The following is a 27,134-nucleotide window of genomic DNA, read 5'->3' on the forward strand; positions in this document are numbered from 1 at the left end:
GAGAGAGAGAGAGAGAGAGAGAGAGAGAGAGAGAGAGAGAGAGAGAGAGAGAGAGAGAGAGAGAGAGAGAGAGAGAGAGAGAGAGAGAGAGAGAGAGAGAGAGAGAGAGAGAGAGAGAGAGAGAGAGAGAGAGAGAGAGAGAGAGAGAGAGAGAGAGAGAGAGAGAGAGAGAGAGAGAGAGAGGTCTCTCATACACATATATATGTGTATGAGAGACCTCTCTCTCTCTCTCTATATATATATATATAGAGAGAGAGAGAGAGAGAGAGAGAGAGAGAGAGAGAGAGAATTAAACGCGAGATCCGCCCGCGAAATTACGCGAACCTCTCTCGGTCTCTTTCCTCGGAGTCCACTCCATGAAAATCGTAAAGTCCTCGTAAAGATTTCCACAAGAACGTTTTGTAACAGTGCGTAGATTGATTTGGTTCAGAGAAACGCGGTTCTTCTCGCGGACTCGCCGCAAACGTGGAGTCCGACGGATTCCGGAGTCGCTCCCTGCCGCTTCTCGCTTGCGGCCACGTTGATCAAGATTTTCGTTAATTCGAGTGTTTAGGTGTCTTTCGGCTGGTCCTCGAAATCGCGCCTAATATCGCTTAATAGTCTGTTAAATGTTACTGTATAGATTAACGTTGATGTAGTTGATAGACGTTGATCGGGCGTCGCTAGGACGTCGCGCGTTGTTCGTTTGTTGCGTTATCGATTGTGTGTTAGAGATAATTTAACTCCTCGGGCGCGCGATACTACCCGCGCGAGCGGGTACCCTCCTCTAAAGTATTTTTCGATTTCATTCAGATCAGAAGGAAATTTAACGCGGTCTTCACTCCTGTTTTCGAAGTGTCAGATCCACCCGAGGTACTTTATTCCTTCAGAAAATCACATTACCCGTTCACTTGGCTCCCATTCCATGAAGTCACATTCGGGGTAATTGTAAGTCACGGAAAAGAGTGAAGATCTCTCGCGTTTAATTCATTATTCGATCGAGTTGGAAGAGAAAAAGAAAACGCGCGATCACCAAGGCGTCACGTATGCGCGACGGAATATCGCGACCCGGGAGGGTTAATGATTATTTTTTTGACTGTCGAATGGCCGAAATGCGTCGATGATCGTCATCGAGGCGGAATTAACGACGATCTTGACCGAGATCGAGATGGTGTCGGCTCGTTTGTTACGCGGATTGTTGAGGCTTAAAAGAAGTATATTACTCACGTACACAACGTACACATATTTATACATGTACATATATAAGCATTATGGTGAGAGAAAAAGCGAAAAAAAGAAGGAGAGTGAGGGGGAGAGAGAAACTACTACTGTAGCGGAATTGCAAATCGTACCTACTGGGCGTCAAAAGCGCGTCTCGCCGAAGGGAATAATTTAAAGAAGATAAAAAAATAAATGCATACGCGGTATTTTCAAAGAGAAAATTATACTTAGAGGTGCATACACGACGCGAACACACACACACACACACACACACACAGCAAGGGCCTGATCGAGTTCAAGTGATGGGAAATCGCGGGGGATCCTGCGGCAGGATCTCTCGAATGAGCTCTGACTGCAAGAAGAGAGCGCTTAGATGGAAAGGCGAAGGAGACTCATGTTCCTTCTCGTCCTGATGCGCAAATTACCGTTGTCCGATTTCGAGTGCTTTCGTAGATTCTCACACAGACTTTCTCAGACTGTGAGTGCGACCCATTTTGGACGCGAACGCTTTGTTACGCTTGAAGAAGAGCCACGATTGCTCCATATGACGTTCCAAAGCATCTCTAACGTCTAATGGATCGCACCCTACGTCTGTAAATGCAGACACGCCGGAAGATGGAACCGAGTCAATTATGTTATCGCCGACAGTTGGATAACGGAGAAACCGAAGATTATATTTTCCTCTTTGATACGAGCGCTTCCTTTCTCGCGGGTCAGAAAGATTCACTCGAGACTCACTTCTCGCGTGTGAGCACGATTTCGACGATGTATCTAGCGCCAAGGTCGCGCCCAAATTGAGAATCTACAGAGAGCTGAGTTGTACATTGTCTTCGCACGTATGTAAAAGATACAGAGAGAAAGCGGAAGTGCGAAGTGAGTAAGCAGCGCGTGATGATAAGTATTTATCATCGCCATGAATATTTTAATACGACGATCATTTGCCGAAAAAGAAGAGTGAAGCGACTCGATCGTCCGTGATTTCCCCGATTAAGCGAAAAAAAAAAATCGTTAAAACTGTAGAATATATTACGCGTGCGAGCTATTGTGCAGTTGTACGAGAGCCAAATCGAGCCACAAGCGAGCGAAGGGAAACATTTAAACACAGGCGATTAAGCCCTTACCACATGATACGTGAACGTCGCATACATAAATACGTCTCATCTGCGCTTCAGTTGGATCTTAGAAAGAGAATTTCTGACGTATCCGACTTTCTCGGCTAAATTTGTTAAGAAATTACTCGTCACGATTCTGCAATTTTCACCTTAATTTATGTCTTGATGATAAGGCCTCAAATAAGTACTTCAATTGAATTAAATTTAATTAGTGGTTTGAACTAAATTATTTTATAATTGTGCTGCTATAGATTTCAATTTCTTCCTATTGGCAATCACATGATGAAGAAAAATCGATGTACAACCGAGAAACAATCGTGCGGTAAGGGCTTAATGGCCGAAGATCTCACAGCAAATGTGCCAAAAAGTTTGCGCTTAATCACACCGATCATCGACAACGACGGCTTCAAGTTGACGTAATCATAGAGAAAAAAGAGAGAGAGAGAGAGAGAGAGAGAGAGAGAGAGAGAGAGAGAGAGAGAGAGACAAAGAGAAAAGAAGAGGAAGGTAACATCAAATCGAGAGATGGATTTCCCAGAGCATATTTGAACGTTTTCTTCGCTATTGTTTTGTAGCACGCATGGGAGCATGATAAGTCGCTTTAATCACTATGTCACAGTGAAGAGAGTCGACAAGATAGCGGAAGAGGAATTAAGAGAGCGCGGGCTGAGCAAACGAAACGGTCGAGTTTGCACTTTTCGTTTCCTATCGGACAAGAAAAATAGAAAAAAAGGAGCAGAGGCAGAGGATCTGTCGCGTTCCGACCGGCGAAATTTATCGAGAGGATCGTGGACGGACTCGACGGACGAGAAAGGACGAGATGGTGGCTCGAGGATTTCGGAAAGCGACGGCACGAGCGGAAACTTGACAGATAAAATAAGATGAGATATTTTTGTAAAGCTTTCGATGTACACCGCAATCCCAGAAACGTCTCGAAGATCTCAGCTGACATATCCGACAATGCCTTAATGCTTTTAAAACCGAAAATTATCGGGGAACGCAATGCGGATGAGAAACGACAAAGAAACGTTGAAACGTGAGACACCTGAGATCCTTCGTGAGATTCGTTCGAATGAGAGACATACGGACTTGATCTCCAGCTCGGTATCTCCTTATTAAAAAGCCCGAGTGCAAAGTTGCAAAGCTGCGAGTGTTAAAACTTGGTCGAGGTGTTCAGGATAATTACAAAATAAAGGCAGGAAAAAACTTCAACATTTTCACCTCGTGATTGTCACCAAGGTGACATTTTCATCTTGTGCTGAAGTTGATCGAGTGATATTAGTGCGATGGGGACGAATCCGTACGTTTTATCCGGACAAATCTCACACAACCCCATCCCGCCCCTTTCAAGACATAAAACACCGCGAGACACTCGGTAGCACTTAAAAGTGCTCGTAATAGCGCAGGCTTAATGGTAGTACAATTCTATCTTTCTTCGTTCCAGAATACGAATTTACAAAATTAAGGAGAAAAGAAGAAGGAAAATTTAACAGAGAGAAATGGTAGACAATGAAAGTAGGATAGATAAAGAATAATCGAAATGACGCGAGGCACTGATATCAAACCGAGCATTAATAAATAAATTAGCGGCGCAACTTTCTACCTAGATAAACGTTACTTACTTTCGCACGTACTCACGCACGTACGGAAAATTTGCGGCCCGCGAAACGATTTCGCGTTCGCGCGCTAATTAAGCTGCAGCCCAAGTGATGTTCCCGAGTGAGCTCTTTAAAAATCCTCCTTCATCAACGCTTCTCCCTGATATACGATCCAATATTCTTGAATTTTCCCCTAAGGTCTCGTTTTAGATGGAAAAGATAGGAAGAACAGGAGAAAGATGGAAAGAAAAGGAGAAAAAAAGATAGACGGAGAATAGAGAGGCGCGTTTTTAAATTCGAAAGCGCGCAGGAGTTAATTCGACTTTTTTGAGGATTCGATTATCTAACAAAGTATATAACAGTGGCTCTCGTCTTTTACGAGATAACGATGTTAAAGTCTTTTCAATCAGCATGTAGACCCTGAACCAGACTTAATACTTAATCTCATACTCTCCTCTAGAGAATAGACGGAAACCCAAGGTATCTCACGTGGCATGTTGGTGTATCGTTGTGCGATAATAATTGGATGTAAAACCGGAGATGTGTGTTAATTAAGCAACAACTAATGCAAAAGTCTCGCGTAACTCCTATCTACTTACGTATCGCGATCGGAAGAAGAAAAAGATTAGCGACGGAGGTCTCTTAACTGTAGGTGGACGACGTGTTGTTATCGCATCACGCGGATTCTCGCGCTTCATTGTGCAGAAAATGAATGATAATACTAACGAAATAACCGTCGATCAGCAGATATTCACCGACTTGCGTTGCGTGTGTATCAGTGTTATTCGTTTAAACCATCCGTCGATCCGTGTCGACTGTATTATCTGAAATTGCATTATCTTATATTTTATCTCTCAAATTCATATGTCGTGTCGGAATGACTAATATAACGGGTATGATACAAATCCTCGCGTTTCAAGGAACACCGCAGCGTTATCGTTGAAAAACGCGACAATCGCGTTTCAGCGAGATGCAGCACCACAAAATTTTCGACGGAAAACCCAAACAGCGGTAAACAAATTGCATCGGTAAATACAATTGCACGTTCACTGAATTCTCTCTCCGCGAATGAATATCAGTGAAACAAACGCGGCGTAATCTTGACGCATCTCCGCTCGACAAGCATGACGAAATGCATCCCGCACGACGCGATGACAGCGCGTCTCCGCTTCAACATCAACGCGTAAATCAGTGTAATTGTAATCGTAATTTACTACTGTATATATGCAAGAGCTCGTTCATACGCGTATCATAGACCATCGCACTTTTGCAACCGACTCGTACATTTGACACACACACATACACATGGATACGAAGTACAGAGACACACACATAGGCACGCATACACCGACACACATATCCACAAACACACAGAGACAAATATAAGGCGCATAACACGGACCAGAGCGAAATCAACGTGTTGGATTGCGTTAATTAAATACTCGTCAGTTTATTATGCGCCTCGAGAAGAATGCTGTTGCAAAGGAGACAAAAAGCGGAGAGTCTAATAAAACAAATCCACTCACACACATGCGACCACGCATAGAGCCACGTAAGATAAAGGCGACTGTGACACACGTGGAGACGCGTGTCGCTCACCGACGCGGCATGTGCGAGCGCGCGTTGGTATTATTATTATTGTTCTTATCATTATGATGATTATTATTACTACGATGATGACGATTATTATTACTATAATTGAATAAAACGTTCACCACAAAGATCAGGATCATTGTTTTTTGCTTTACATCATGCTCATCCTCCTCTTTCTAATCTACACACAATAATCAAAGATTTGTCAATAATCTAAATATATTCCGTGGATATATTTAAGTGTATCCAGAAACTGCTAACTTTTTTATTGCGATTTTCGCGTAAATATCACAGTTTGCGAGTATTTTTTAAACCAGTCTGAATTCTCAATTCGTAACACGATTGAGTGTAATTTGATTGAATACATTCGCGCTCTTCGGGAAGACTTCAAATATTTATCGTTTCCTCAGCCTCGCCCGTCGGGGATCTGTTGACTCCACTTCCTAATTTCCCCGGGGGAAAGGATAATAAAACCAAAGTCTGATTTACTATGAGATTTTTCACGCGCTTCGCGCAGGCTTCGCGAGTGCGCGAAATGTTTACTTCAGCTCGCAGACAAGAGCCGGCTAAGCTTGTTTTCGTTTGCGCCGTTCGCCTGGCGTGGGATTTAGGTGGCGCTTGACGTAAGAAGAAATGCACGAAAGCTGAAGTGCCCTCGCACTCGGCGCAACATTTTACGCGAGCTATAAAACGGCGCGGCCACTACAACCATCGATTGCACTAAAACTGTATCAAGGACCGTCTCGACTAATTTACCCCGCTGATTTCCTCAACAAGTGGCGGTGCCTCGCAAAAACGAGATCAAACGAAACGTTCACTTTTGTTTACGATTGCACACGACGTCTAAAACTAAAAGAACAACAGGAAGAAGAGAAGGAAGGCGGTGACAAAAGTATGCGAAAATGATATAAGGAATAATATATCAAAATATATTCAAGATTATAATCCCGTTAAATATATATTCTTTTCTTTTTCTTTATATCTTCGTTAAAATATATTTTTCCCTCGTTCAATTCATTTATTGCGTATATAGTACGCGATATAATAAGAGATTATAAACAAAAACGGCAAAACTTGTGGTTCTGCACGTACGTATGTAAAACCGCGCGATATAAATGCCGCGGCTATTAAAAGACACTGAGAACGTCCGCGTGTCTTCGCGGTTCCAGAGTTTGTTATTTCTAAGATAAATATTCGCCAAGGATAGAAGGTGAACTGTGGAAATGGTAAAAGCGCAGTGTGTATGAGGTGGTTCGCGGGAACACCGAAATTAGAAGTCGCCCACGCGAATTTCCGTTTACATAGGCGCGATACGTAACTCTCAGCTGATCGATAAGGAAGAGAGGGGAAGAGTAGCCTCTTATGCAACGAAACGGAACGAGTGAGCACATAAACCTGTTAAAGAAGCGCATGAGGGTTCGCGAATTCACACACTTTTGCTGAAGGAAATAGCTCGCAAATGAGAAATTGTGCACGAGAGTTTTGCTTGAATTTCAAATTGTGCACGAGAGTTTTGCTTGAATTAATTACAAATTTCAGTTGCTTTTTACGAGACAGTATGCAAGCGATTTATGCAAAGGACGGGGCGTGATCACGTTTGATCGATAAGATTTTCTCGAGGGTGAGAAACGGACGGAAGTGTCGGCGCGTTTCCCCGAGCAAAATGTAACGGGGGAATTAGGAATGCAATTTGACTAAGCATCAATTGGGTTTGCGGATTAAACGAGCCATGACCAGCCGCAGATGTCGGTCTAATTTTTAACAACGCGTGCAGCAACGCTGGGGGTTTCTCCGGCCAGAAGGTGAATAGGTTCGCACGTTGCTCCCTGTGGTTTAACGTGTATCAAAATTACTAGATAAATGCGATCGCGATAACTCGACACAGACATCATGCGTTGCACGTAAAAAGCTTCCCACACTGCTACATATCTCGTAGAAAATAATGATATAACAAGATGTTTCCTTTCATGATTTATAGTAGAATTTTCTTTAAATATGTCGAATCTTTAGCGCATCGACCTTATTTCGCAGAAATAAACTCCGAACTTAACTTTATTAGCACGCAATTTCAGTTTTCTTGCATCAGCGAAATTTTTATATTTGCTAAATTAGAAATTTACTCAAAATAAAATCGATTTCAAAGGTATTGGACGTACATTTGTTACAAAATTTTTTAAATTTAGTTATTATGGAATATTAAAGACTTTGATGATTGAACTGAACTTGGAGGCCACCACTTGACGACCTATCGACTACAGAACACTTGGAATCTCTTTCACCCCCCGATAGGACGACAAACGGCGATAGAAAATAATGATATAACAAGATGTTTCCTTTCATGATTTATAGTAGAATTTTCTTTAACAAATGTATCGAATCTTTAGCGCACCGACCTTATTTCGCAGAAATAAACTCCGAACTTAACTTTATTAGCACGCAATTTCAGTTTTCTTGCATTAGCGAAATTTCTACATTTGCTAAATTAGAAATTTACTCAAAATAAAATCGATTTCAAAGGTATTGGGCGTATTTGTTACAAAATTTTTTAAATTTAGTATAGAATATTAAAGACTTTGATGATTGAACTGAACTTGGAGGCCACCACTTGACGACCTATCGACTACAGAACACTTGGAATCTCTTTCACCCCCCGACAGGACGACAAACGGCGATAGCACGTGTTCGTGCTGGCAGATGCGATTTCTCGCATGTCACGATGCTCGATCACGGAGCAATCTCAAGACACCCGGGTCTTTTTTGATTCACGGGCCTTTCTTGATTCACGGACAATGGAGATCGATAACAACCGGTGTACATCCGAAACTAGGAGAGCCCGACGGCGGTTTCCGTCGTAGACGCAGATGTGCGATTTCACGAGCGCGCGCGTGCCGATCACAATGGATCGATGGTGACACGGAGTCTCTTCTGGATCGAACAATGAATTTCGCCAACGTGGATTGCGGCTTGAAAACTACGGGGAAAAGAGAGAGGAAGACTAATCCCTCGGAAAATGAATAATTTCTTTTCACGGAACAATCGCGGATACATTTTGACCATCGAGACGGTTTTAGATCCCATGAAGTTGAAGCGTGATAAATTTTCATCCTATACTTTGCAATTAAGATCGAGATTCTATCATAAATTAATTGAAGTTGAATTCAACACACTAAGTTCCTTCGGGCCAATTTGACGTTACATTAAAATTGTACGCAAAAAATAATTAGCTTCCAGAGATAAAAAATAGCTGTGGCAGATAAGATGTGTCACTGAAATAGGGACAGCTAATGTCGATACTACCGAAGCTAAATTTATTCGCTGTTAAACTTAGGCGCTACAGCGAGAAATATTAACTGCTAGAAATAATAACTGCTTTAACGTGTATCAAAATACACGTTGCATTTCGCTGATGCAAGAAAACTGAAATTGCGTGCTAATAAAGTTAAGTTCGGAGTTTATTTCTGCGAAATAAGGTCGATGCGCTAAAGATTCGACACATTTGTTAAAGAAAATTCTACTATAAATCATGAAAGGAAACATCTTGTTATATTATTATTTTCTACGAGATATGTAGCAGTGTGGGAAGCTTTTTACGTGCGACGTATGATGTCCGTGTCGAGTTATCGCGATCGCATTTATCTAGTAATTTTGATACACGTTAAAATATTAACTGCTATAAATGACTGTAACAAATGATTGTAGCTGTACGGCAAACTTCTTTAATATATATGCATACGATAAGAAATTTAGGAATAACTACCGTTTTCTTAGCTACTTGAAATAATATGCACTTTTAATGTCACCTAATATATTTGTATTTCATAGCAAATGCATCTTAGCTGTCATAGCCAATTCTTAACAGTGACAGCTAAACGATTAGCCTTTTGACTAAGTTTGAATCAGCTACCGCGGTTTAGCTGATATTACTAAATCATTTTTTTGCGTGTGAATTGCGTAAAGGTGAAATATTGTTGCATATTTGATCGTAATAACCCCCAAAAGAACCTCGATTTCTCTATTCAACATCGACCCAATGTTACTACTCTTCATCCCGCGTGATCCTCGCGAAAACCCCAAAATCCTCAGCTGTCGGCTTCAGCTGCCAGGATCGAAACGATGAAGAAAGAGAGCTGGCGTGGTGTTGCTGGAAGCGTAGGGACGAATCAAACGAGGGGGAGAGATAGGGAGAGATAGAAAGAGAGAGAGAGAGAGAGAGAGAATGAAAGAAAGAGGGGCGGGCAGAAGGGTAGAATGCGAAAACCGACGCGGGGTACCTCGTGTGTATACCACGAGGATACGCGCGACCCCCGAGAGGTCGTGCAGCACATACGGCAGCAGGGCAGACAGGCAGGCAGGCAGGGTAGTTCTCCCCCCGCCCTAAAAACTACGCCACCGACCGCTTCCGGGCCTCGCGCTCTAGCCGCCGCCGTTGGCGCGGAATTCACGGCTTAGACTGTCAATGCCTGCGGAGCAGCAGTAAGCGGGCATCAAGCTGGCATCACGGGCGACCTGGTGGCACACGCCGGCGAATCGCCGACACGAGCGGGTGCTCTCGCTCTCGTTCGCGCGCTCACACGCTCTCTCACGCGCGATTCATGGATTTAGCATCTATTCGCGTCGCTCTGACGGATGCTGGAAGGAAACCGCGGACCAACGTGTGCCATCCAGTGCGGCGGTGTTAGAGTAGCGTTAGAATGTTACCGCGGTTTTCGATTCTACCTGTGATCGGTGTGATGGCCGAGTATTGGACAACAGTTGTTCTTGAGGGAAGTGTGCCAACCTAATGTGATGTTTGAACGGTGTTAGGATATCTTTGTCACTTTCATATAGGACAGATTGTTGCTCGCGCGAGCAAGGAGATTTTTCAACGACGCAGCAAATTCATCCAGGCCTGACAATATTAGATTTCCTTAATCATGTCTCAAGGGTCTTCGCACACGGAGTGGTTGAGCAGGAAATCAAGCACGATTGTAAAATAAGTAGTGTCACGCTTTCAAAAATCTCACAAAATCGAGGAAGAGGACATCATATTTTTGATATTCAAATTTTCATCATTTTGTAAAAGAGAAAGGTAAGAAATTCGTCAATGCTGAGTCAAAGATAGCTTTGTGAAGAAACATTTTGCGTCGAGTTGCGTTCTCGAGTGACTGAACCGAAGTGAAGAGTGCGACGAACTGATCAAAACGCACCTTTCATCGAAGCACCGATCGAGAGAAATTGTACTCGCGAGTACACCTCCATAGCTAATGTCCAACAATGCTGAGCCTGAAATACTCTAATCCGACGTGATGACATCGATAATTCTTACTGATCTGGATTACTCGGCCGACATATCCAATGTGTACTTGTCGGAATTACTCAATCAACCAGCGCCATTAAACGAGACCTATTGGCCAACGTCTAATTTCTATTAGCGAGAATCGATTGGGCGGCGAAATAGCTGGTTTACCTACTAATTGAGCGCGACTGTGGGTGCGCAATTATTAATCATCGATCGACTGGCATCGATCGAGAGCGGCGGGGCTCTCCGTCGCGAATCGGGGACGCGTTTCGTCATCTGCGAAACGCGACTGAATGCGAAAGCGTTTACCCGTAGTACTATTCTAATCCTCGCGTCCTTGAGGCCGTCACGGGGAGCCGAAGTTTGTTGGCATATCGTGGCTCTTGTCTCGGTGCCCGGCTGCCTGGAACTTGGCCGTGGCCGATTGAACGCGACGGGGGTACTCGCTGCTGCCGCTTCTACCAACAAACGCGCCGTCGTGAACGAGAGATGCCGCGGCCGAAAATAAAGGGGCGACGAAGGGATCGGATCGAGGAACGTAATCCACGACGCAGTCGGTGGACGCACGACGCGCCGAGCGCTGATTTCCGCTGATCCTCGAGAACGTCTCCGAGGGATCGACGGTAAGTCCACGAGGCAGATCGATTTGCGCGCGGTGTGGCCGGCGAGGCGCCGAATCGCCGAGTTTAACTCTTCGGTGAGCTCGACTCTTTTAACTTTGGCGAGATCGCGTTTACATTGTGTCCCGTATTATTCTATATCGTTATGTCTGACACTAATAACAAAAATGTATTTTCTATCAAATGTCTAATCAAATTTCTAATATAATTTGTATAACATAATTTGTTTATCACGAAATGTTATTTGTTATTTGACAAACTTTGATTCTAGTTTAAAAAAGTTAAAATTAAAAAAGTTCGTCGAAAAGAAGAAAACTACTTTGGCACTTAAAATGACAAATTTTTAATTTCATTCAAGAAAATTTTATAAGTCCTAAAAATTTGACTTCAGATAGTTGATGGAAGGATAATGTTAAACCACTCCAATTATGGAATTGGTTAAACCAATCAAAAATTTATGAATTTTAACTCCAGTTTGTTAAAACAATTTTAGTTTGTCGAAAAGAAAAGACTGCTTTGGCTCTCTTTTTTGAATGACAAATTTCTAATTTCACTCGAGAAAATTGTACACGTCCTAAAAATTCGATTCCAGAGAGTTAATAGAATAACGTTGAACGATCGTTTAAAAAATTGACCAATTCGGATTCTAGTTTGTAAAAAAAAGTTAGTAAAAAGATTGCTTTGGCTCTTGATTTTTAAATGGCTTCATTTTTTAATTTTACTCGTATTGTCAACGTGCTAAAAATTCGATTCAAAAAGGTTAATGAAACTGTCGACTGCTGTTCTAAAAAATTCGCGAGGTTGTCGATGCGTCCAAGCATCACGTGAGACAAATATAACTCCGCGCGATACAACAAGCTATTACAACGCAAAGAAACGCGATACTTAATATTTTTCATGCTCGTGGCACGGTTCCAGACGTCGGTCTCTTTTTTCTTTTCAAACAACTCTTCGATTTTCCGCACGATTCTCGTTTTATCCTCCTTCATCTATTCTTTGCATCTCACCTATTCATCCTCTGGCTTTCAACTAAACTATAAACTCTTAACCTCGGTCTAGCTTAAAAATGCTGCGTCTTTCAGTAGAAAGCTTCGCGAAAAGGAGTCCGTCTCTACTAATGCTGATGAATATTTCCCCTTTCGGTGCATATTTATCTCTCACGAGCGATCGATATGAGGCTGTTTTGCATTTAGACGAGCCCCCATTCTTTGAGAACATGATCGCTAACAAATGGTTATCGCCGCCAGACGAAAGTCTGAATCATTGAAAAACATTATCATGATAAAGCGCAACGAAAAAAATATCTTTTATTCGAAAACTTGAGCGTATTATCGCGTATTACGTATTAACGCGTGAATTCCTCGAGTTTTAACTTGTAAAGTAATCTCGATAAGGCGGCGGGTGCATCAACAGTTTAAAAATGCAAACAATTACAATTATGGAAAAATAACCAAAACCAATAACCAAAAAGATAAAGAGCTACGGAAAAAGCGCCTCGAGACTACCGAGGTGTACTTCAAGTTTGTTCTGAATACACCTATTTTTCCTCAGGTACTAAGGGCGATCTATCGTCGAAGGGGCCAAACCGACTCACTCTCTAGGAAGGATAAGCAAACGGTCATCGACCTTCGACCACGGGCTTATAACTCGAGTGGTCGTGGGAGAACTTAAAGAAGTGAAAGTGCGCGTCTACCTTCTGGCAAGATTTCTCTTATCAACTAGGAGGCACTTGAGGGCTAATTTTAAGCCCTTTCCGCAGGCGAGGCTCGTGCGAACACCACAGATCACTGTGATGATCAACCATGGCCAAGCCAGAAACGACGACTCTGACGAGTCTCCTGGTGTTGCTGCTCATGACTATTGCAGCCTGTTCCTCGCCCAGGATCATCGCTACCACCCAGACACCCTTCGGCAGAATCCTGAAGCCCGTGAAGCTTCACGGAGGGTACATGGAAGTGGTTCAGGAGCAGAGATGCTCTCATGGTCTTTTTCGACTGACGTGCAGGTTTGCGAGCGTTTCCTCTCGCGAAAAGCTTTGCTACGTCCTTAACGAAGTGTTTGAACTTTTAACTCAGCACACGTAATTTAGTTCTATCTGCTTGAATGTGTCGATTTAAAATTCGATATCAAATAAAAAAGATGACTAACACGATGCTGACTATACACTTAATCGATCTACATTTCTTCTGACTTTTATTTAGATTTAGTTATATAATAATATAAAAATATATAACAAAAAAAACATAAGGTTGTATAAATTCAGCCTCGTATTTCCAGGTCGCTCAAAGCATTCATCTTCATCCTGAAAGCGGAATATCATGCGAATCGTACGGAACTCTGTGCGAAAGACTCGAAACAGTACGAGAATATCAGGATGTTGAAGAAAGATAGCATGCAACGGTGGTTAAACATGAGGCATCTCAAAGGGAACTACGTTCTTGACGAGGAGAACGGAGGAATGGATATCGTCGATATCAGATTGTCATTGAATAGGAGGTAAAGCTAATTTAAGACAAATCCGAAGCTATCTAACGTACTTTTTAAGAACTTGTTTTTTGAATTTATGATTTATTCCCTTAAATTCGAGTCAAAATTAATTGTTTGTCGTTACCTTCATCGGGTGCTTATATCTCTAAATAAAAGAATTGTTTCGTCTTATTTTTTCATCTCCCTCCCTCTCTCTCTCTCTCTCTCTCTCTCTCTGTTACCAATTAATCGGCGGGGTAGAACTTTACATGGTCCCCGCTGGTGATATCAGATTTCTGTTCATAATACAGGCACTCAATGACACAAGAGTGTGTTCGATTTCGACCGAAGTCCGAGGTTAACCGCAGTCCTAGAAAACAACGTTCGCTTCCGATCACAAACAACTTTAACGCGCAGTAAACATGCGCGTTAAAGCGAAGCTATGTTTGTCGCAAGACCGAGAGAGTGGGGTAACAATTAATATTGCATGTTAACGAACCAAAGTGCGCTACGAGAGAAATTAGCGACGCTTAAATGAATTACAAGGTACAATAATACACGTCGAAATAATTAATCTGTCAAGTGTCAGGGGAAAGGTACATGAAAGATAAACAGGACAAACAGACGTGAACAGGACGGCAAGGAAACATCGATATCAACCGCGACGTCTCGACCGCTTCCCATATTTCGAGAATATGATCCGCGCAGGAAAGTCACAATATTATCTACTGCGAAACGTTCGAGACTGCCACTTGATCGAACCACCCCCGATTCTCCGTTTTTATCCGCCTGCTTGTCGCGCACTCGAGAACCGTCAAGGGTCGAGTGAAATCTCGACGTTTGATGTGCGAGGGTAAAAGCATTCCAGAAGCAATAATTGCTGCCCCCCGCTGATCCCCCGCGATTTCCCCCTTGAAATGCGCGTCAGATGATCGCCGAAGGAGAAACGATCTCTGACTAAATGGTCCCCCGCGTTTGCACAGCATCACGCTCCGCAAATTCCCGCAAATGGGGGATGGCAATGCGAGCTGTGCAAATTTTGCATCGCTGAAATTGCACCAACTCGTCCGCGCCCGGAAGAGCGCAAAACATTTATAACAAAATAACCGGCATTCTTTAGAGCCCAAAATTGAGAAAAAAATTGAAACGTCATAAAATTGCGACGTGATTGTTACTGCAGAAACAATTATTATTCCGAGTTATTGTTAACAACAAGAGATAATAAAAATGCAACTGTATATAACAAAAGCGTGATTTTTTCATGCGATGGCGCAGCAATTTTATATGTTTTATAATTTTTAGTAATATTTCACAGAGTACAGTGAGAGAGAGAGAGAAACGAATCATCTGTTCGTTCGCACTTCATATATTAATTCGGGGTTGCTGCTCTTCTTATGACACTCCATCCCCGGACACGGTATTTAAATTTTTCAGGCATTATCGGCAAACAGGACGATTTCACCGTCCTGGAAGACACTACCCGCAACTTTCAATTTGAGAATTCGCCGGCGGCCTGAAAAATTCAAAGGGATTCCACGCGAGGGCGAACGTACGACAGGGCTGAAATGTTATTTCCCTTTTATTTCCGCTCGCGGCCCGATAAAATCGACGAGGAGAGGTAGTCAGCGGCGCGACCCAGCGGCGAGGCCTCTTAAAAGGGGTGAAAATCCACCCTCGTTCATTATTCACTCCCGCTTTCGGCGCTAACAACAAAGATCGCAGGGCAGCAACAATCGCGGACCCACCCCTGCATTCCATCCCCCTAGAAAATGCCGGAGGGTGGTTGCTTTTGTCAGCGCGTTCGCAGGCCCTAATGACCGACGTCGCTTATTTAATTGGCGGCTGTCGGACAATCGATAGTATCGAAAGCGAAACTTCGCTCGAAAGTCGCGCGACTCATTCACGTGGAAAAAAATATGACGCAAGACACGCTCGGAGTGACAATTTTGTGTTAAGGGAGCGGTCGTTCAAACAATTAACGAAAACGTAATTTTGACGGCATCTCTCTGAATGTCTCTTTTTATGGCTTCATATTCCCTGATTTTACTCTCCATATCTCTCTTGTTTCATCCTCTCTACCCGAGTCGAAACTTTGATGCTACTTTGACTATCTTAAAGATAGTTTGCGCCTACTTAGATAATCTACAATCTAGATAAAACCTATCTTGACGATATTGACATTCATTTCCGAGTCGAAATTTTGACCCTATGTTGAACTTTGAATTATAGTGGTAGGTTTAATTCTAATGATATAATTTACTCCTACTTTGACCTAATGATGTCTGAAATATATGCAACAGATAAAATGTATATTTTGTATGCTATTTGATGTTTCTGTTTCGTTACTTATTAAATTTCTTAAATATTTCTATAAAATATATATATTCTATGTAGGAGTTAAAGCTTCAATAGAAGTTCGCAACTGAACCTACTTTGCTTTCTAAGATCCTACTATTATACAACCTACTTTGACGCTAAAGAAAGCGAAAGCAAAAACTTCAGACATCATCAAGGTCAAAGTAGAAGTAAATTATATAATTAGAATTAAACCTAATTTGCTATCTTAGCTTCTACTGCGGTGTAGAATTCAACTCAAAATTTCGACTCGGGTATGTTATTCCCCAATTACTTTTACTTGATTCAAAGTGTCTTTCGTTAACTCAACACATCATCTACGTTTCAGGTGCTCGGGTCAAAAACACTGTCGTTACAACATAACTATCGATCATCCGGGCGCACATTCCTGGATCCCAGGTGGAATCCTGTTAAAATACGCCTGTATACCCGGTAAGTATATTAACAGAGCTTACGATATCGTGATTAAGAGCGTGATTAATCACCCCGCGTGCACCCACAGCGCTTCGAAAGCATAATAAAAGCCCCTCGGTCTACCATTTTCGCGAAGGACTTCGTAATGCTCGTCTGCATAAGCGCTCCGCGTTGTTAAGCCGCGAGTACGAGCAAACAACTATTCACTTAATTGCACCAATAATATTGCCGTACGTCTCTCGTATTTTTGAATTCCTCGTTATCTCCAACTTTCTCGGAATTATCTCCGCACAAAGAAGAGAAAATTAAAAGTAATTTGAGGGAAAGTGGAGGCAATTGGGGGAAAATATCGAGAGCCTTCTAATTTTCTCTCGCGTTTCCTCCGACATTCCTTCAATTACTTCAATTACTTCCAAACTCCTGCCACGTATTATGCATTATCGACGGTCTCTTGTTGCAACTCACGCATTCTTCCTAATCTGACCGTGTCCATCGGCGGAAAAGCCGGGTGCGCTTCTTTGCACGTGTCCGATCGATACGCGGGCATGCGGAATCGATGATCCGCAACGTCGATAAAGCTCGGGTCGTCGCCCACGAGCGCACATATCACGCGAGCGGAAAGTGCACGCGTTTGCAAGTACGTGCGACACGTCACGCGCGGTACACGTTCGCGACAGAATCGGCCTCTGATTTCGATCGGCCGCGGCCGTTGTCCGCCCCCCAGCTGGCGGCGAAGCACGCTCGGCACGATCTTTATTGACCGTGGGATCGCGGGCATATGCGCGAGGAAATTCTCCCCGAAGCCCCCGTGACCAACCGGCAAGAAACGGCGCATCCAATCGCACAAAGCCCGAATGCAACGTGCGCGTACGAGCCGGTGAACGACTGGGAAAAACTCGTAATCCTGGTGTTCTATGGGGCGCGCACGTAGCGCAGAAGCGCGCGAGAGGACGCGGAAGCTGTCACGCGACACGTGCGCGAGAAAAGCACAATACGCGGAGTCATCGAACGGAGGTTCCACCTCTCGTTCGGACTCGAAAAGGGTCATTTATCATGTGTCGGAAGTGAGAAACAAGGAATCGCGCGTGAACACCCGTCATAGAATGACATATGGTGCAATAGATGATGTGACGTCGTGTGTTTGTACATGGCCAGTTACTCCAAGTGAGCCCTTTCGACTTATGGGCTTTTTATTGTTGGATCATTACATTCATATGGACTCTCTCACATTCGTTTCACGCAATCATTTCCCCCTAAACAACGTAGGAATCGGTAGGAAATCGATCAATCTGAACTTCTAGGCCGCGCTGAGTTTATGGACATTTTAATTATTAATCTAATCATCAGTGGTTTTTCTAAGGAATTGTCGGTTTCGCGAATTCTCGGCAGTTCATATCTCCGAAATCTATACTCTCACTTCCTTCAAGTGCGTAAAGTTTACCGAACCGAATCGCTTGCCGAAGCACCGACGCCAGAAATAATTCTGGAGCCCCGAGACGTCTCGATCGAACGAAAGGCGTTTTCATTAGGCCAAGACAAACGCTCGATTGAGCCGACGGATCGAACACACGGAAACGGCTCGCTGCTCGACAGGACAAAACATTCCGCGAAGGTCGTCACACTTGGCGGAATATCGGAAACGACGTTGCACAGACGTTGCACGCCAAAAGGAGCAGCTGAAGGTGAAGGAGGAAGAGGTGAAGGAGGAAAAGGTGAAGGAGAAAGAGGAAGAGGAGGAGGAGCAGGAGGGCCAAGGGAGGACAGAGGGCCAAACTTCCCCTGCATTGCCCTTATTACCACCACGGGCAGATACCACCCGAGCGGACTCTATCCATGAAAGTGGGGCAAGGACACCCTCGCCCGCCTGGCCGCCTGCTGCAACGCTATAAAGGGTCCCGCAATCGCGTCAAATGCACGGCGACAAATGGACCGCGACGGATGCAGATGTTAATGCGGCCTTATGTTAGGCGGCGTAGAAACGACGACGCGGCTGTACCCGCAGCACCTTTCCCGCCCTCGCGAAAATAATTCCTTTCGAAGCGAGAAAACTGCCAGCCAGCGTTATGATTTGTTATCCGACGGGGGGATTTAATTGGAGGGCAGTTGTATCCAGAGGGTGGCGTTGAATTAACGGGAACGCGAGTGCGCCTGTGGCGTGTCAGAATTGAACGCATCGTTGGAATAATTCCGCGTTATAATTTATCCACCCGTATTACACGCAACGATAACTTCGCGATTCAAATCGTTTTGAATTATTGGAAGCGAGGGGAGAAAGAGAAAGAGCATAATTCTATTAATCCGCCGTCATTATTTTTCTGATATTATAACAGTTCTATAATAATGGAAATAATACAACTTAATATATTCTGCGCGAGATAACGCGATTAAGTTTTAACGAGTTTAATCGATTTATGAGCGAAGTGTATGGACGCGTGCCCGGAAATTTATCTCACGTTTGGTCGAAATGTTTCCTCACGAGTGCACCCATATGCACACGAAGCGATACCACACATCGCGCAAATGTAGGTTGCTGTATCGACAAAGTCGAAGATTAATTATTGATTGCAGAAGCCGCGGTTAGGCGATACTGCAACCAGGAGGTGAAGGTGATCGCCGGGGAGGGAGGTTACATCAACACTCCGGGCTACCCGTTATACTACCTCGGAAATATCACGTGTGGGTGGACCTTCACGACGCTTCCGGGACAGAGAATAGTTCTGACCTTTCACGACTTAAATATCCTCGGTAAGCCTGCGCCCGAGCAACCCTCGATCGCTTGAACTTTGCCGCGAGAGCGCAACGCGTAAACCGATCAAAATCGGAGCCCCTTTTACTGGCGAAGATGAGAGACTGAAGCTACATTTCGCTTGCTTTTGGCGAACGAATTGAAAAATTTATTGCGTGCAATGTTAGATAGCCAGAAATGAAACGCAATATCATCGTGCTTTCATTTCACTGCGAAAAATAAACCGATAAAATTTTTCGCTCGAGTAAAGAGGAAAATTTTCAAAAAGAAGCGCGCGCGAATATAAAATATAAAAAGTATGGAATATACAAATATAGAGAAATATACGAAAAAATATAGAGGAATATACGAAAAAAATATAAAATAATATAAAATAATATAAAACAATATAAAAATATATGCAGCTGGCGATATTACTATGTTGTACTATCTTGAAGTTTACTTTCCTTTTACTTAAAAGTGCGCGAGCGCCCGCATTATCCACACCGTGACCATCTCCATCTTTCTCTCCGCCGTATGAATAACGACTCGCTGACGTATAACGTCAGTTTACGACAAAAACCAAGTATCTAGCTGCCAGATGTGTTGCATATGACAACAAAAGCCTTCGATCGGGCCAAGGGGTTAAAAGCTATCTCCGGACCGCGTCGATCAACGTCGGAGAAATAAACGAGCTTGATTTACGCGCGCTCTCTCTCCGCGGATCCTAAATAGAAACTGCAAATATAAATCGCCGCAGGTCCGCGGGCGGACGGAAGCTGTGTGGACGTCGTGAGAGCGCGGGACGAAGGCAGCACTCTCTTGGAGTTCTGCGGCACCGCGGCCGGAGTTCGGGTCATCTCGAACACGAATCTGTTGACGCTCGACTTCGTCGCTTCCAAGAGACTTCACAACGCCCGGGGCTTCCTGCTGCACTATCAAGGTAAAACGCGAAAGAAACGGGAAAAAATCTTGCTCGGTGAGGTGGGGAAGTATAAGGTCGCGAACGCGGGTCGTTACGTAATGATCACTGACTCGGGAGTGACGTTGGCGGGAAATGTCTTCGCGTCTCGCCCAGCAAAGTTTCCGCGAAGTTAAGTCGAGTGCATTGCCCGCGCGCGAAATCAGCGTTTTGTTGTAATTAATAGAAGCCCGGAGGAAGCCTCAAGTGTTTTAGAATTCCTCAACTGTGCTCCAGATAACGCTTAACGTTCCCAGAAATAAGTTGAGATTATATTCTAAAAATGGAACCGACGTCAGAGCTCTCGAGAGAGATTAAACTTGTGACCGAGGGACTACCTCCCTTTCTCTCTCTTTCTCTTCTTCCCTAGTGTATTCGACGGTAAACTACATTTATAACGAGGCCAACTGAATGGAAAAACTTCGGAGCTTCTATTACTCTCGAAGAGTGTGAAGAAATACTCTTCTTCTTAGTCGCGTGAGTGCTGCAACGTACCGGTGATATCGTCGACAAGTTACACTGGCTTAACATTAACCGATCGTGAAAAGTAGAATTCAATTGTCGCGTGTTACATGTGCGAATAAAAAAGAATAAAAAAACAGGAAGAGAAAAGAGAGGAGCGAAATTTCATATTAAGTGCACGTTTTGTGCTCGCAATTTCCGTCGTTAATTATCTCTCATCAGCCATATCCCGACGGCTTGATCTCTTAATAATTAAATCGAACTCCGATGTGAGAGCGACCTACTTAGCCCGGTCTCTCTCCGCGGTCTTTGTCGCCGATGTTCGGGGGAGTCGCGCGAAAAGTCCCTGTATAATGGAAACTCTCTGCATGGCGGGCACCGCGATATCAGATCGTGTCGGCGCTTTAAGATAGGAGCGGGATGTTAATTGCAAAGGAGGTAAAAGTGGAAATGAACTCGCTTGCAGTGCTAGGCTGTCCGGAGATCTCGGCGCCGAACGGAAGTTACGTGTCGAACGGTACATTGACTTCGCGGACATTCCTATGCAAGTCGGGCAGCGTGTTTCCCGACAGCAAGGACAGAAAAAGGACGCTCGAGTGCAGGAATGGCAAGTGGAACGAGACCGCTAGCAGCCTACCTGATTGCGTAGGTAAGAGAACTTTTTTTCTCCTTCCTTCCTCTTTCTCTCTCACTTTTTTCTCCCAACAAAATGAATCCCCATTATGTTCCTCTGACGTTCCTTTATTACGAAGGGTAAAATCCGATGTACTCTGTTATATTCGTCTATATACTTTGTTGTATGCATATTTTATGATTATATGTGCATTGTACCGCGCGATGGGACATATTGTGCTCTTTCTCGATGCGGATTTATATTGTATTCCGGGAGATTTAATTTAAATTTCTGCCATATAAAAGCAACGCAAGGATAATAACGCGCATGAAATAATATGCATGGGAAATCTGTCGCGACACATTTGGATTTACATTTTCCCGTCGTTCGTTTATTAATATTGCTGAACATCTCGACGTTTATGTTTTTGTAAATGTAAATCATTAAATTTCATTATAAACTTGGGAAATCCTGTAATTTGGGAGGAAACACGATATAATAACGTCATATATTAATATTATTACATTTAAAATGGTGTAACAATTATAACATTTCCAATTATACAGCGAGTAATCCTATATATTATTTTTTATCACATTTTTTAATACATTTCTCTTAAATATTATATTATTTCATTAAATATTATTTCACTATTTTATATTAATTATACTTTATATTTATTATTTTTTTTATTAAGGCGATTGGAGAATCAGATTTTCTGAAAATCGTGCTTGTTTTTTCACAATTTTTTATGATAAATTGAATGAATATACGAAAGTGTTATTTTGACGTGCATTTATACAACATATAAAGAGAAGAAAAATATAATTTTGATGATTAAATACTCAATATAAGTGTATGGTACATGCAGTTAAAATATATTTCGTTTTTCTTTTTAAGGTCGTCATTTCGCAGTAATATCTTGGCTCTCAGTGGTTCAATTAAGTTGAATTTTAAGTAGAAAATTTCCGTAAGCTTGTCGTTATCGTGTGAACGACTATAATAGAAATTGTTAAATAAAAGTTAACAAAATTGCAAATATCTTAATCGAATATTATTAAATTTCCAGTTCTTTCATAGTAAAAAAATTAATATTTCAAAATTAAATATTTTCACTAGTTTGTCAGTGGTTACACTTATATTGAGTATTTGACCATTAAAATTATATTTTTCTTCCCTTTATATGTTGTATAAATACACATCAAAATAACACTTTTGCATATTCATTCAGTTTGTCATAAAAAATTATGAAAGAACAAGCACGATTTTCAGGCAATCTAATTCTCCAGTCCCCTTAAGCAACAATTATAACGTCACACAGTGATACTAAGTCAGTGAGTGACATTGTAAAATCAACAGCATTGTATAATTAATTTAACGTGACTGATAGCGGAAGCCTGACTCACGAGTCGGACGACTCGTGGGTCGCAATTTCGAAATTTATAGCGCGCCCCCCGTTGCTTCAAATTTCTCAGGCACATGATCCCTTTCTTCCTCGACGGCTATCATTCAATCACCCCTAGAGTTTGAATAGACACGACGCGTTCTTTCCCGTGATTAACTCAAAACTTACGCGTGCGTCGGATGCGCGTAAATTCACGCAATAGTCAGCACGAATCACGCAGCCAGGCACTCGAGACAATCGATACGGCCCTTTAGGATCGGAAACCTACTCCATAGGTAGTGATGGCGCCGAAACCCTATAAAAATTCTTGTTAAAACGGCGCGCTCTCGATTGTCGCAAAAAGTTGGAGGAAAATTTTATTTCTTAATTTTCAACACTCGTTTTCACATTCTGCAAAATGCTGTGTATATATATATATATATATATATATATATATATATATATATATATATACACGCCCGATTTCTCTCGTTACAAAACATATTATTCGAGTCCAGAATTTAATATTATTGTTGACAACAAATCAAGGCTCTCGTCGAGTTAAATCACAGGAATAGGCGATTTTCTTACGCGTTGAATTTAATTTAGTTACACGATTTATCGTGGCTGAAGAAGTAAATTTATCTACTGTGTTGGCGAAAAGGACGGGAGAGCTAATCTTATCAATTCTTATCGGCTCTTATCGTAAGCATATATTTAATTGTGTGATATGGTAAGCATATGTACGAATACTTGTTCGCCGGTGTAAGTTGGAATCGACACGAGTGCTATCACTATCCATAGTTGCTCATCGCAACGAGGGGGCTTTCTTCCCTCGTAGAAAATGGTGGGGACTCTACTCGGAGAAGGGAGCGATCGAGACGCTCTCTTGGTAGAGGAAAGGAAAGACAAGGATGGCCTGAGAGTGAAAGAGAAAAAGAGAGAGAAAAAGAGAGAGAAAGAGAGAGAGAAAGAGAGCGAAAGAGGGAAAGAGAGAGAGAGAGAGAGAGTCTTAGGGCAGAGAGGGCTCCAAAAGGCAACCATACATCGTCGCTGTCGCTCGTCGCGACGCCAGTCGTCTGAACGCCACGTGTCTCCTTGGACGCGAAAAATACGCAGTACAAACTCGCCCCGAAAGTCGCGAAAGTTTCATCTCCGGTCTCGTTTATCATCGACGTATCGCGCCTTGAGAAAAGAAGCGCGGGTACAAATTTGATAACTCGAAGAAGTTTGCCGCGACAGAAGATATAAGGTAATTAATTAATTTATATAAAATTTATTCGCAATACAATTTGTGAATTAAAGTTACATCATTAATTAAGGTAAATTTCTCAATAAACCGGAGTTACTTGGTCCTGGCGAAAATTGAAATTGGAGAGTAAATAAATTGTAAACGAAGAATGACGAAAGTGTAAGTGAAGCGCTTACAAGGCGTAAATTGAAACATCGGGACGTAAACCAAGCGTACCCACTTGCTTTACGTTCCGATGTTTTAATTTACGCTTTGTAAACGCTTTACTTACATTTTCCTTACACTCTTCGTTTACACTTTATTTACTTTCCAATTTCAATTTTCGCCAGGGGGATTATAAAACGAAGCTTATGTCGAACGATTTATTCGTATAAAGAAGTGATTAAGGAGAGGTCTCCTAAAAATAATGTGAGATAATACATTTGAAGCGAATCTCGTTCGGAGTGCGAGTCGTTGTAAGTCTTCTTCGTGAGTACGCGAATGAATAATTACAGTTGGGGCGTGAAAAGGAAGAAAAATAGGGCCAGTATTTCTCCCAGTATAAAAAGCTTACACTATCTGCTACATATTGACGAATTGTTTCTCAAGATGGTCAAGTCAGGGGCAAAGTACGCAATGACTCGAAGCAAACGGCGATTTATATAGGAGCATTTCTCTTCTAACTCGATTGAAACAATCGATATCGAAGCCGAGGTCAGTGAAATGATCTTCCTGTTGAACCCTCGCACTCGAGCGATCTCTGAACTAATTAATCTCGCATTCTGCTTCTGTCTCTCTCTCTCTCTCTCCCTCCCTCCCTCTCTCATTGGCTCTTTCATAGGGATCGTTCCGACTACTGGATAGGGATTAATTACTAACAGGTCGTTAATCATCGACTAGTGCAGAGACGTGATTAAATTGTTGATCCAGTCTCAGCTGCTTTGGCCACATGTTCCGAATATGTTCTGATAATGCAAAAACGAAATTTAACTAATCTAACAGTTGATAAAAAGCGCACACTATATGTTTGTGTGTGTGTGTGTGTGTATGAATGTATGAAAAGATAATTATAAAATATATGAACGCGTTATGAGTATTATCAATCTTAGGCAGAGAAATAACAAATGTTACAGGAATTTTGATAATGACTAACTGGAATGTTAGTGGAATAATGATAACTGGAATGTTTTTTATCAGTTTAACTAACTCTCGCTATTATCTTATTCGCTTTTTGGAAGATATTCTTCTGTCAATATAATTTTCGACGGATCTCTTTATTTTTCTTTATTTTCCAATTTTAGAGATGCAAAGAAGTACTGCTATATTTTATCACCTGTCCATTAGAAGTTATTACGTTTTTCATCTATATCTGCTAAAAAATACTTGTTTCTCCCAAATATCTTTTTCAATGATGTGTGCAACATCCCTCTATTTCTTTTCATCTTCCCTAAGCGCGCTTCGATTGCTATGCGCATGAATCGCGCAGCCTATATTAGATTCTTGAGCGCCCTGGGAGCATTGACAACAGAGAGAGATATTGCTGACAGTCACGGCTTAAATTAAAGTTCGCTCTGTAAAATATCCGATCGTCTGAAACAGACGGACAAAGGAAAGGAACATAGACAGAAAAGCCGTAGGTGGCTGCGAGTCATTGCTTTGTACGTGACTAACTACTCCTCTCTTTCGTTTCCTTGCTGGCGGATTGGCTCGTACCCGAGAAACAATCATTCGGTTACGAAGTCCACAGATCTTCCGTGAGGGAAAATTAAGAGCTGAATGCTTCACCGTGCTCCCTAAAGCATCGGAGATTAAATTTGAACCTCTCAAAGCGCCAGTTAATCGCGCCACGCAGAGGTCAAATGCGTTTCCGGTAGTACAATTGAGTGAAGTAAGAGAGGAAAAGGGGGACAGTTAAAATATCGTACGAAAACATGTCTCGTTCTCGCACTCTTTCCGTCATATTTAAATTTCTTCATATGAAAATATACCGAATACTCGCGTTAAATTCATTCGGAAAATCAATCAATCGGTAATTATTACTTGCTATTAATCTTTTTGTCAATATACCCACTTTATTTAAAATTACGTGCGAGATGTTGAACATGTTAAAAGGCATGTTCCAACAGCGGGGCAGACATGCCAAGGCTTTTAATTATTCGGGAACTTTCTGGGGAAACTATAGAAAGAAAAATGTTTGAGACTTAGCAGCTGCTACAACGTGGTTTTCATAGCGTCATGTGCTGAAATACTCAGCCACTCGGTTCATTGATGGAAAGATGGAAAATTGCACACTGAAAAAGAGATTAAAATATCTTTAAGTAACTATAACCCATCTTAACTTTTCGCAAGAATTTTCAGTCAAAATACTCGTCTGGTTATCTTGAAATATCTCTGTGTAACTGTGTGAAACTGTATGGGCTATCATAAAATCAAGTCTAAATGGATGAGCGAGTCGAATTGCTCCTTGAAAAAAGCGGCACATTCCGTTACGAATGTTTCATTCTTTTTCCCTTTGCGATGGCAAGCTAAAGGAAACAAAACGAGGATGTGTGCCTAAGCGACGCAAACTGACGAAGAAGATAAAGCGAAATAATCTGCAACACAAGGCACGTCTCGCGGCGCGCTTTTCCATTTCAATCATCGTCGAAACAAAACCAATTTGGCGTGCGCACACCCCCGCACACATACACACACTCGCCGCGTGCACGTGCGCGCCGAAGAAATCCATTTCAGTGCGAGAGGCCGGACGGGCCCCAATTTCCCGACAAATAAAATTGGATTTTCCGTTCGTCATACAGCGGGGAAAAAGAGCGCGGGCACGTTTTAGTTTTGCGCGATACGCAAGCACATGCACATGCACATGAATTCGGTGGAGATGCACGCGCGCGATTCGGAAGCTAACGCAGCTGGCGATGGCGTGTGTAAGAAGTGCGAGCGGACGCGAAAGAGAAAGAACAGAGACGGTCAGACTTCGTCCCGACGGGGTAGGAAATGATAGGAAGGGATGGAGGGGATTTCCGAGCCAACCTCTCCCGCTTACTCGCTCTCGTTTATCCAGTCTTTCTCTCTCTTTCTCTCTCTCTCTCTCTCTCTCTCTCTCTCTCTCTCTCTCTCTCTCTCTC

General features: G+C 42.6%; 1 protein-coding gene across 1 annotated transcript in view; it reads left to right on the forward strand.

The window, feature by feature from the left end:
• The first annotated feature begins 10,008 nt into the window (after positions 1-10,008).
• LOC116847329 overlaps positions 10,009-27,134 on the forward strand; it is a 45,453-nt gene continuing 28,327 nt past the window's right edge. Inside the window, exons 1-8 of the mRNA XM_032822226.1 lie at positions 10,009-11,404; positions 12,953-13,082; positions 13,161-13,406; positions 13,679-13,897; positions 16,551-16,654; positions 19,205-19,381; positions 20,122-20,304; positions 21,251-21,433. Of these exons, the coding sequence (XP_032678117.1) occupies positions 13,204-13,406; positions 13,679-13,897; positions 16,551-16,654; positions 19,205-19,381; positions 20,122-20,304; positions 21,251-21,433 (1,069 nt within the window). The 5' untranslated portion in view covers positions 10,009-11,404; positions 12,953-13,082; positions 13,161-13,203. The remainder of the gene's footprint in view (positions 11,405-12,952; positions 13,083-13,160; positions 13,407-13,678; positions 13,898-16,550; positions 16,655-19,204; positions 19,382-20,121; positions 20,305-21,250; positions 21,434-27,134) is intronic.

This window comes from Odontomachus brunneus, unplaced genomic scaffold, assembly GCF_010583005.1.
Source record: "Odontomachus brunneus isolate Ranch 3 - 2012 unplaced genomic scaffold, Obru_v1 Obru_scaffold_076, whole genome shotgun sequence".
NCBI classification, from domain to species: Eukaryota; Metazoa; Arthropoda; class Insecta; order Hymenoptera; family Formicidae; genus Odontomachus; species Odontomachus brunneus.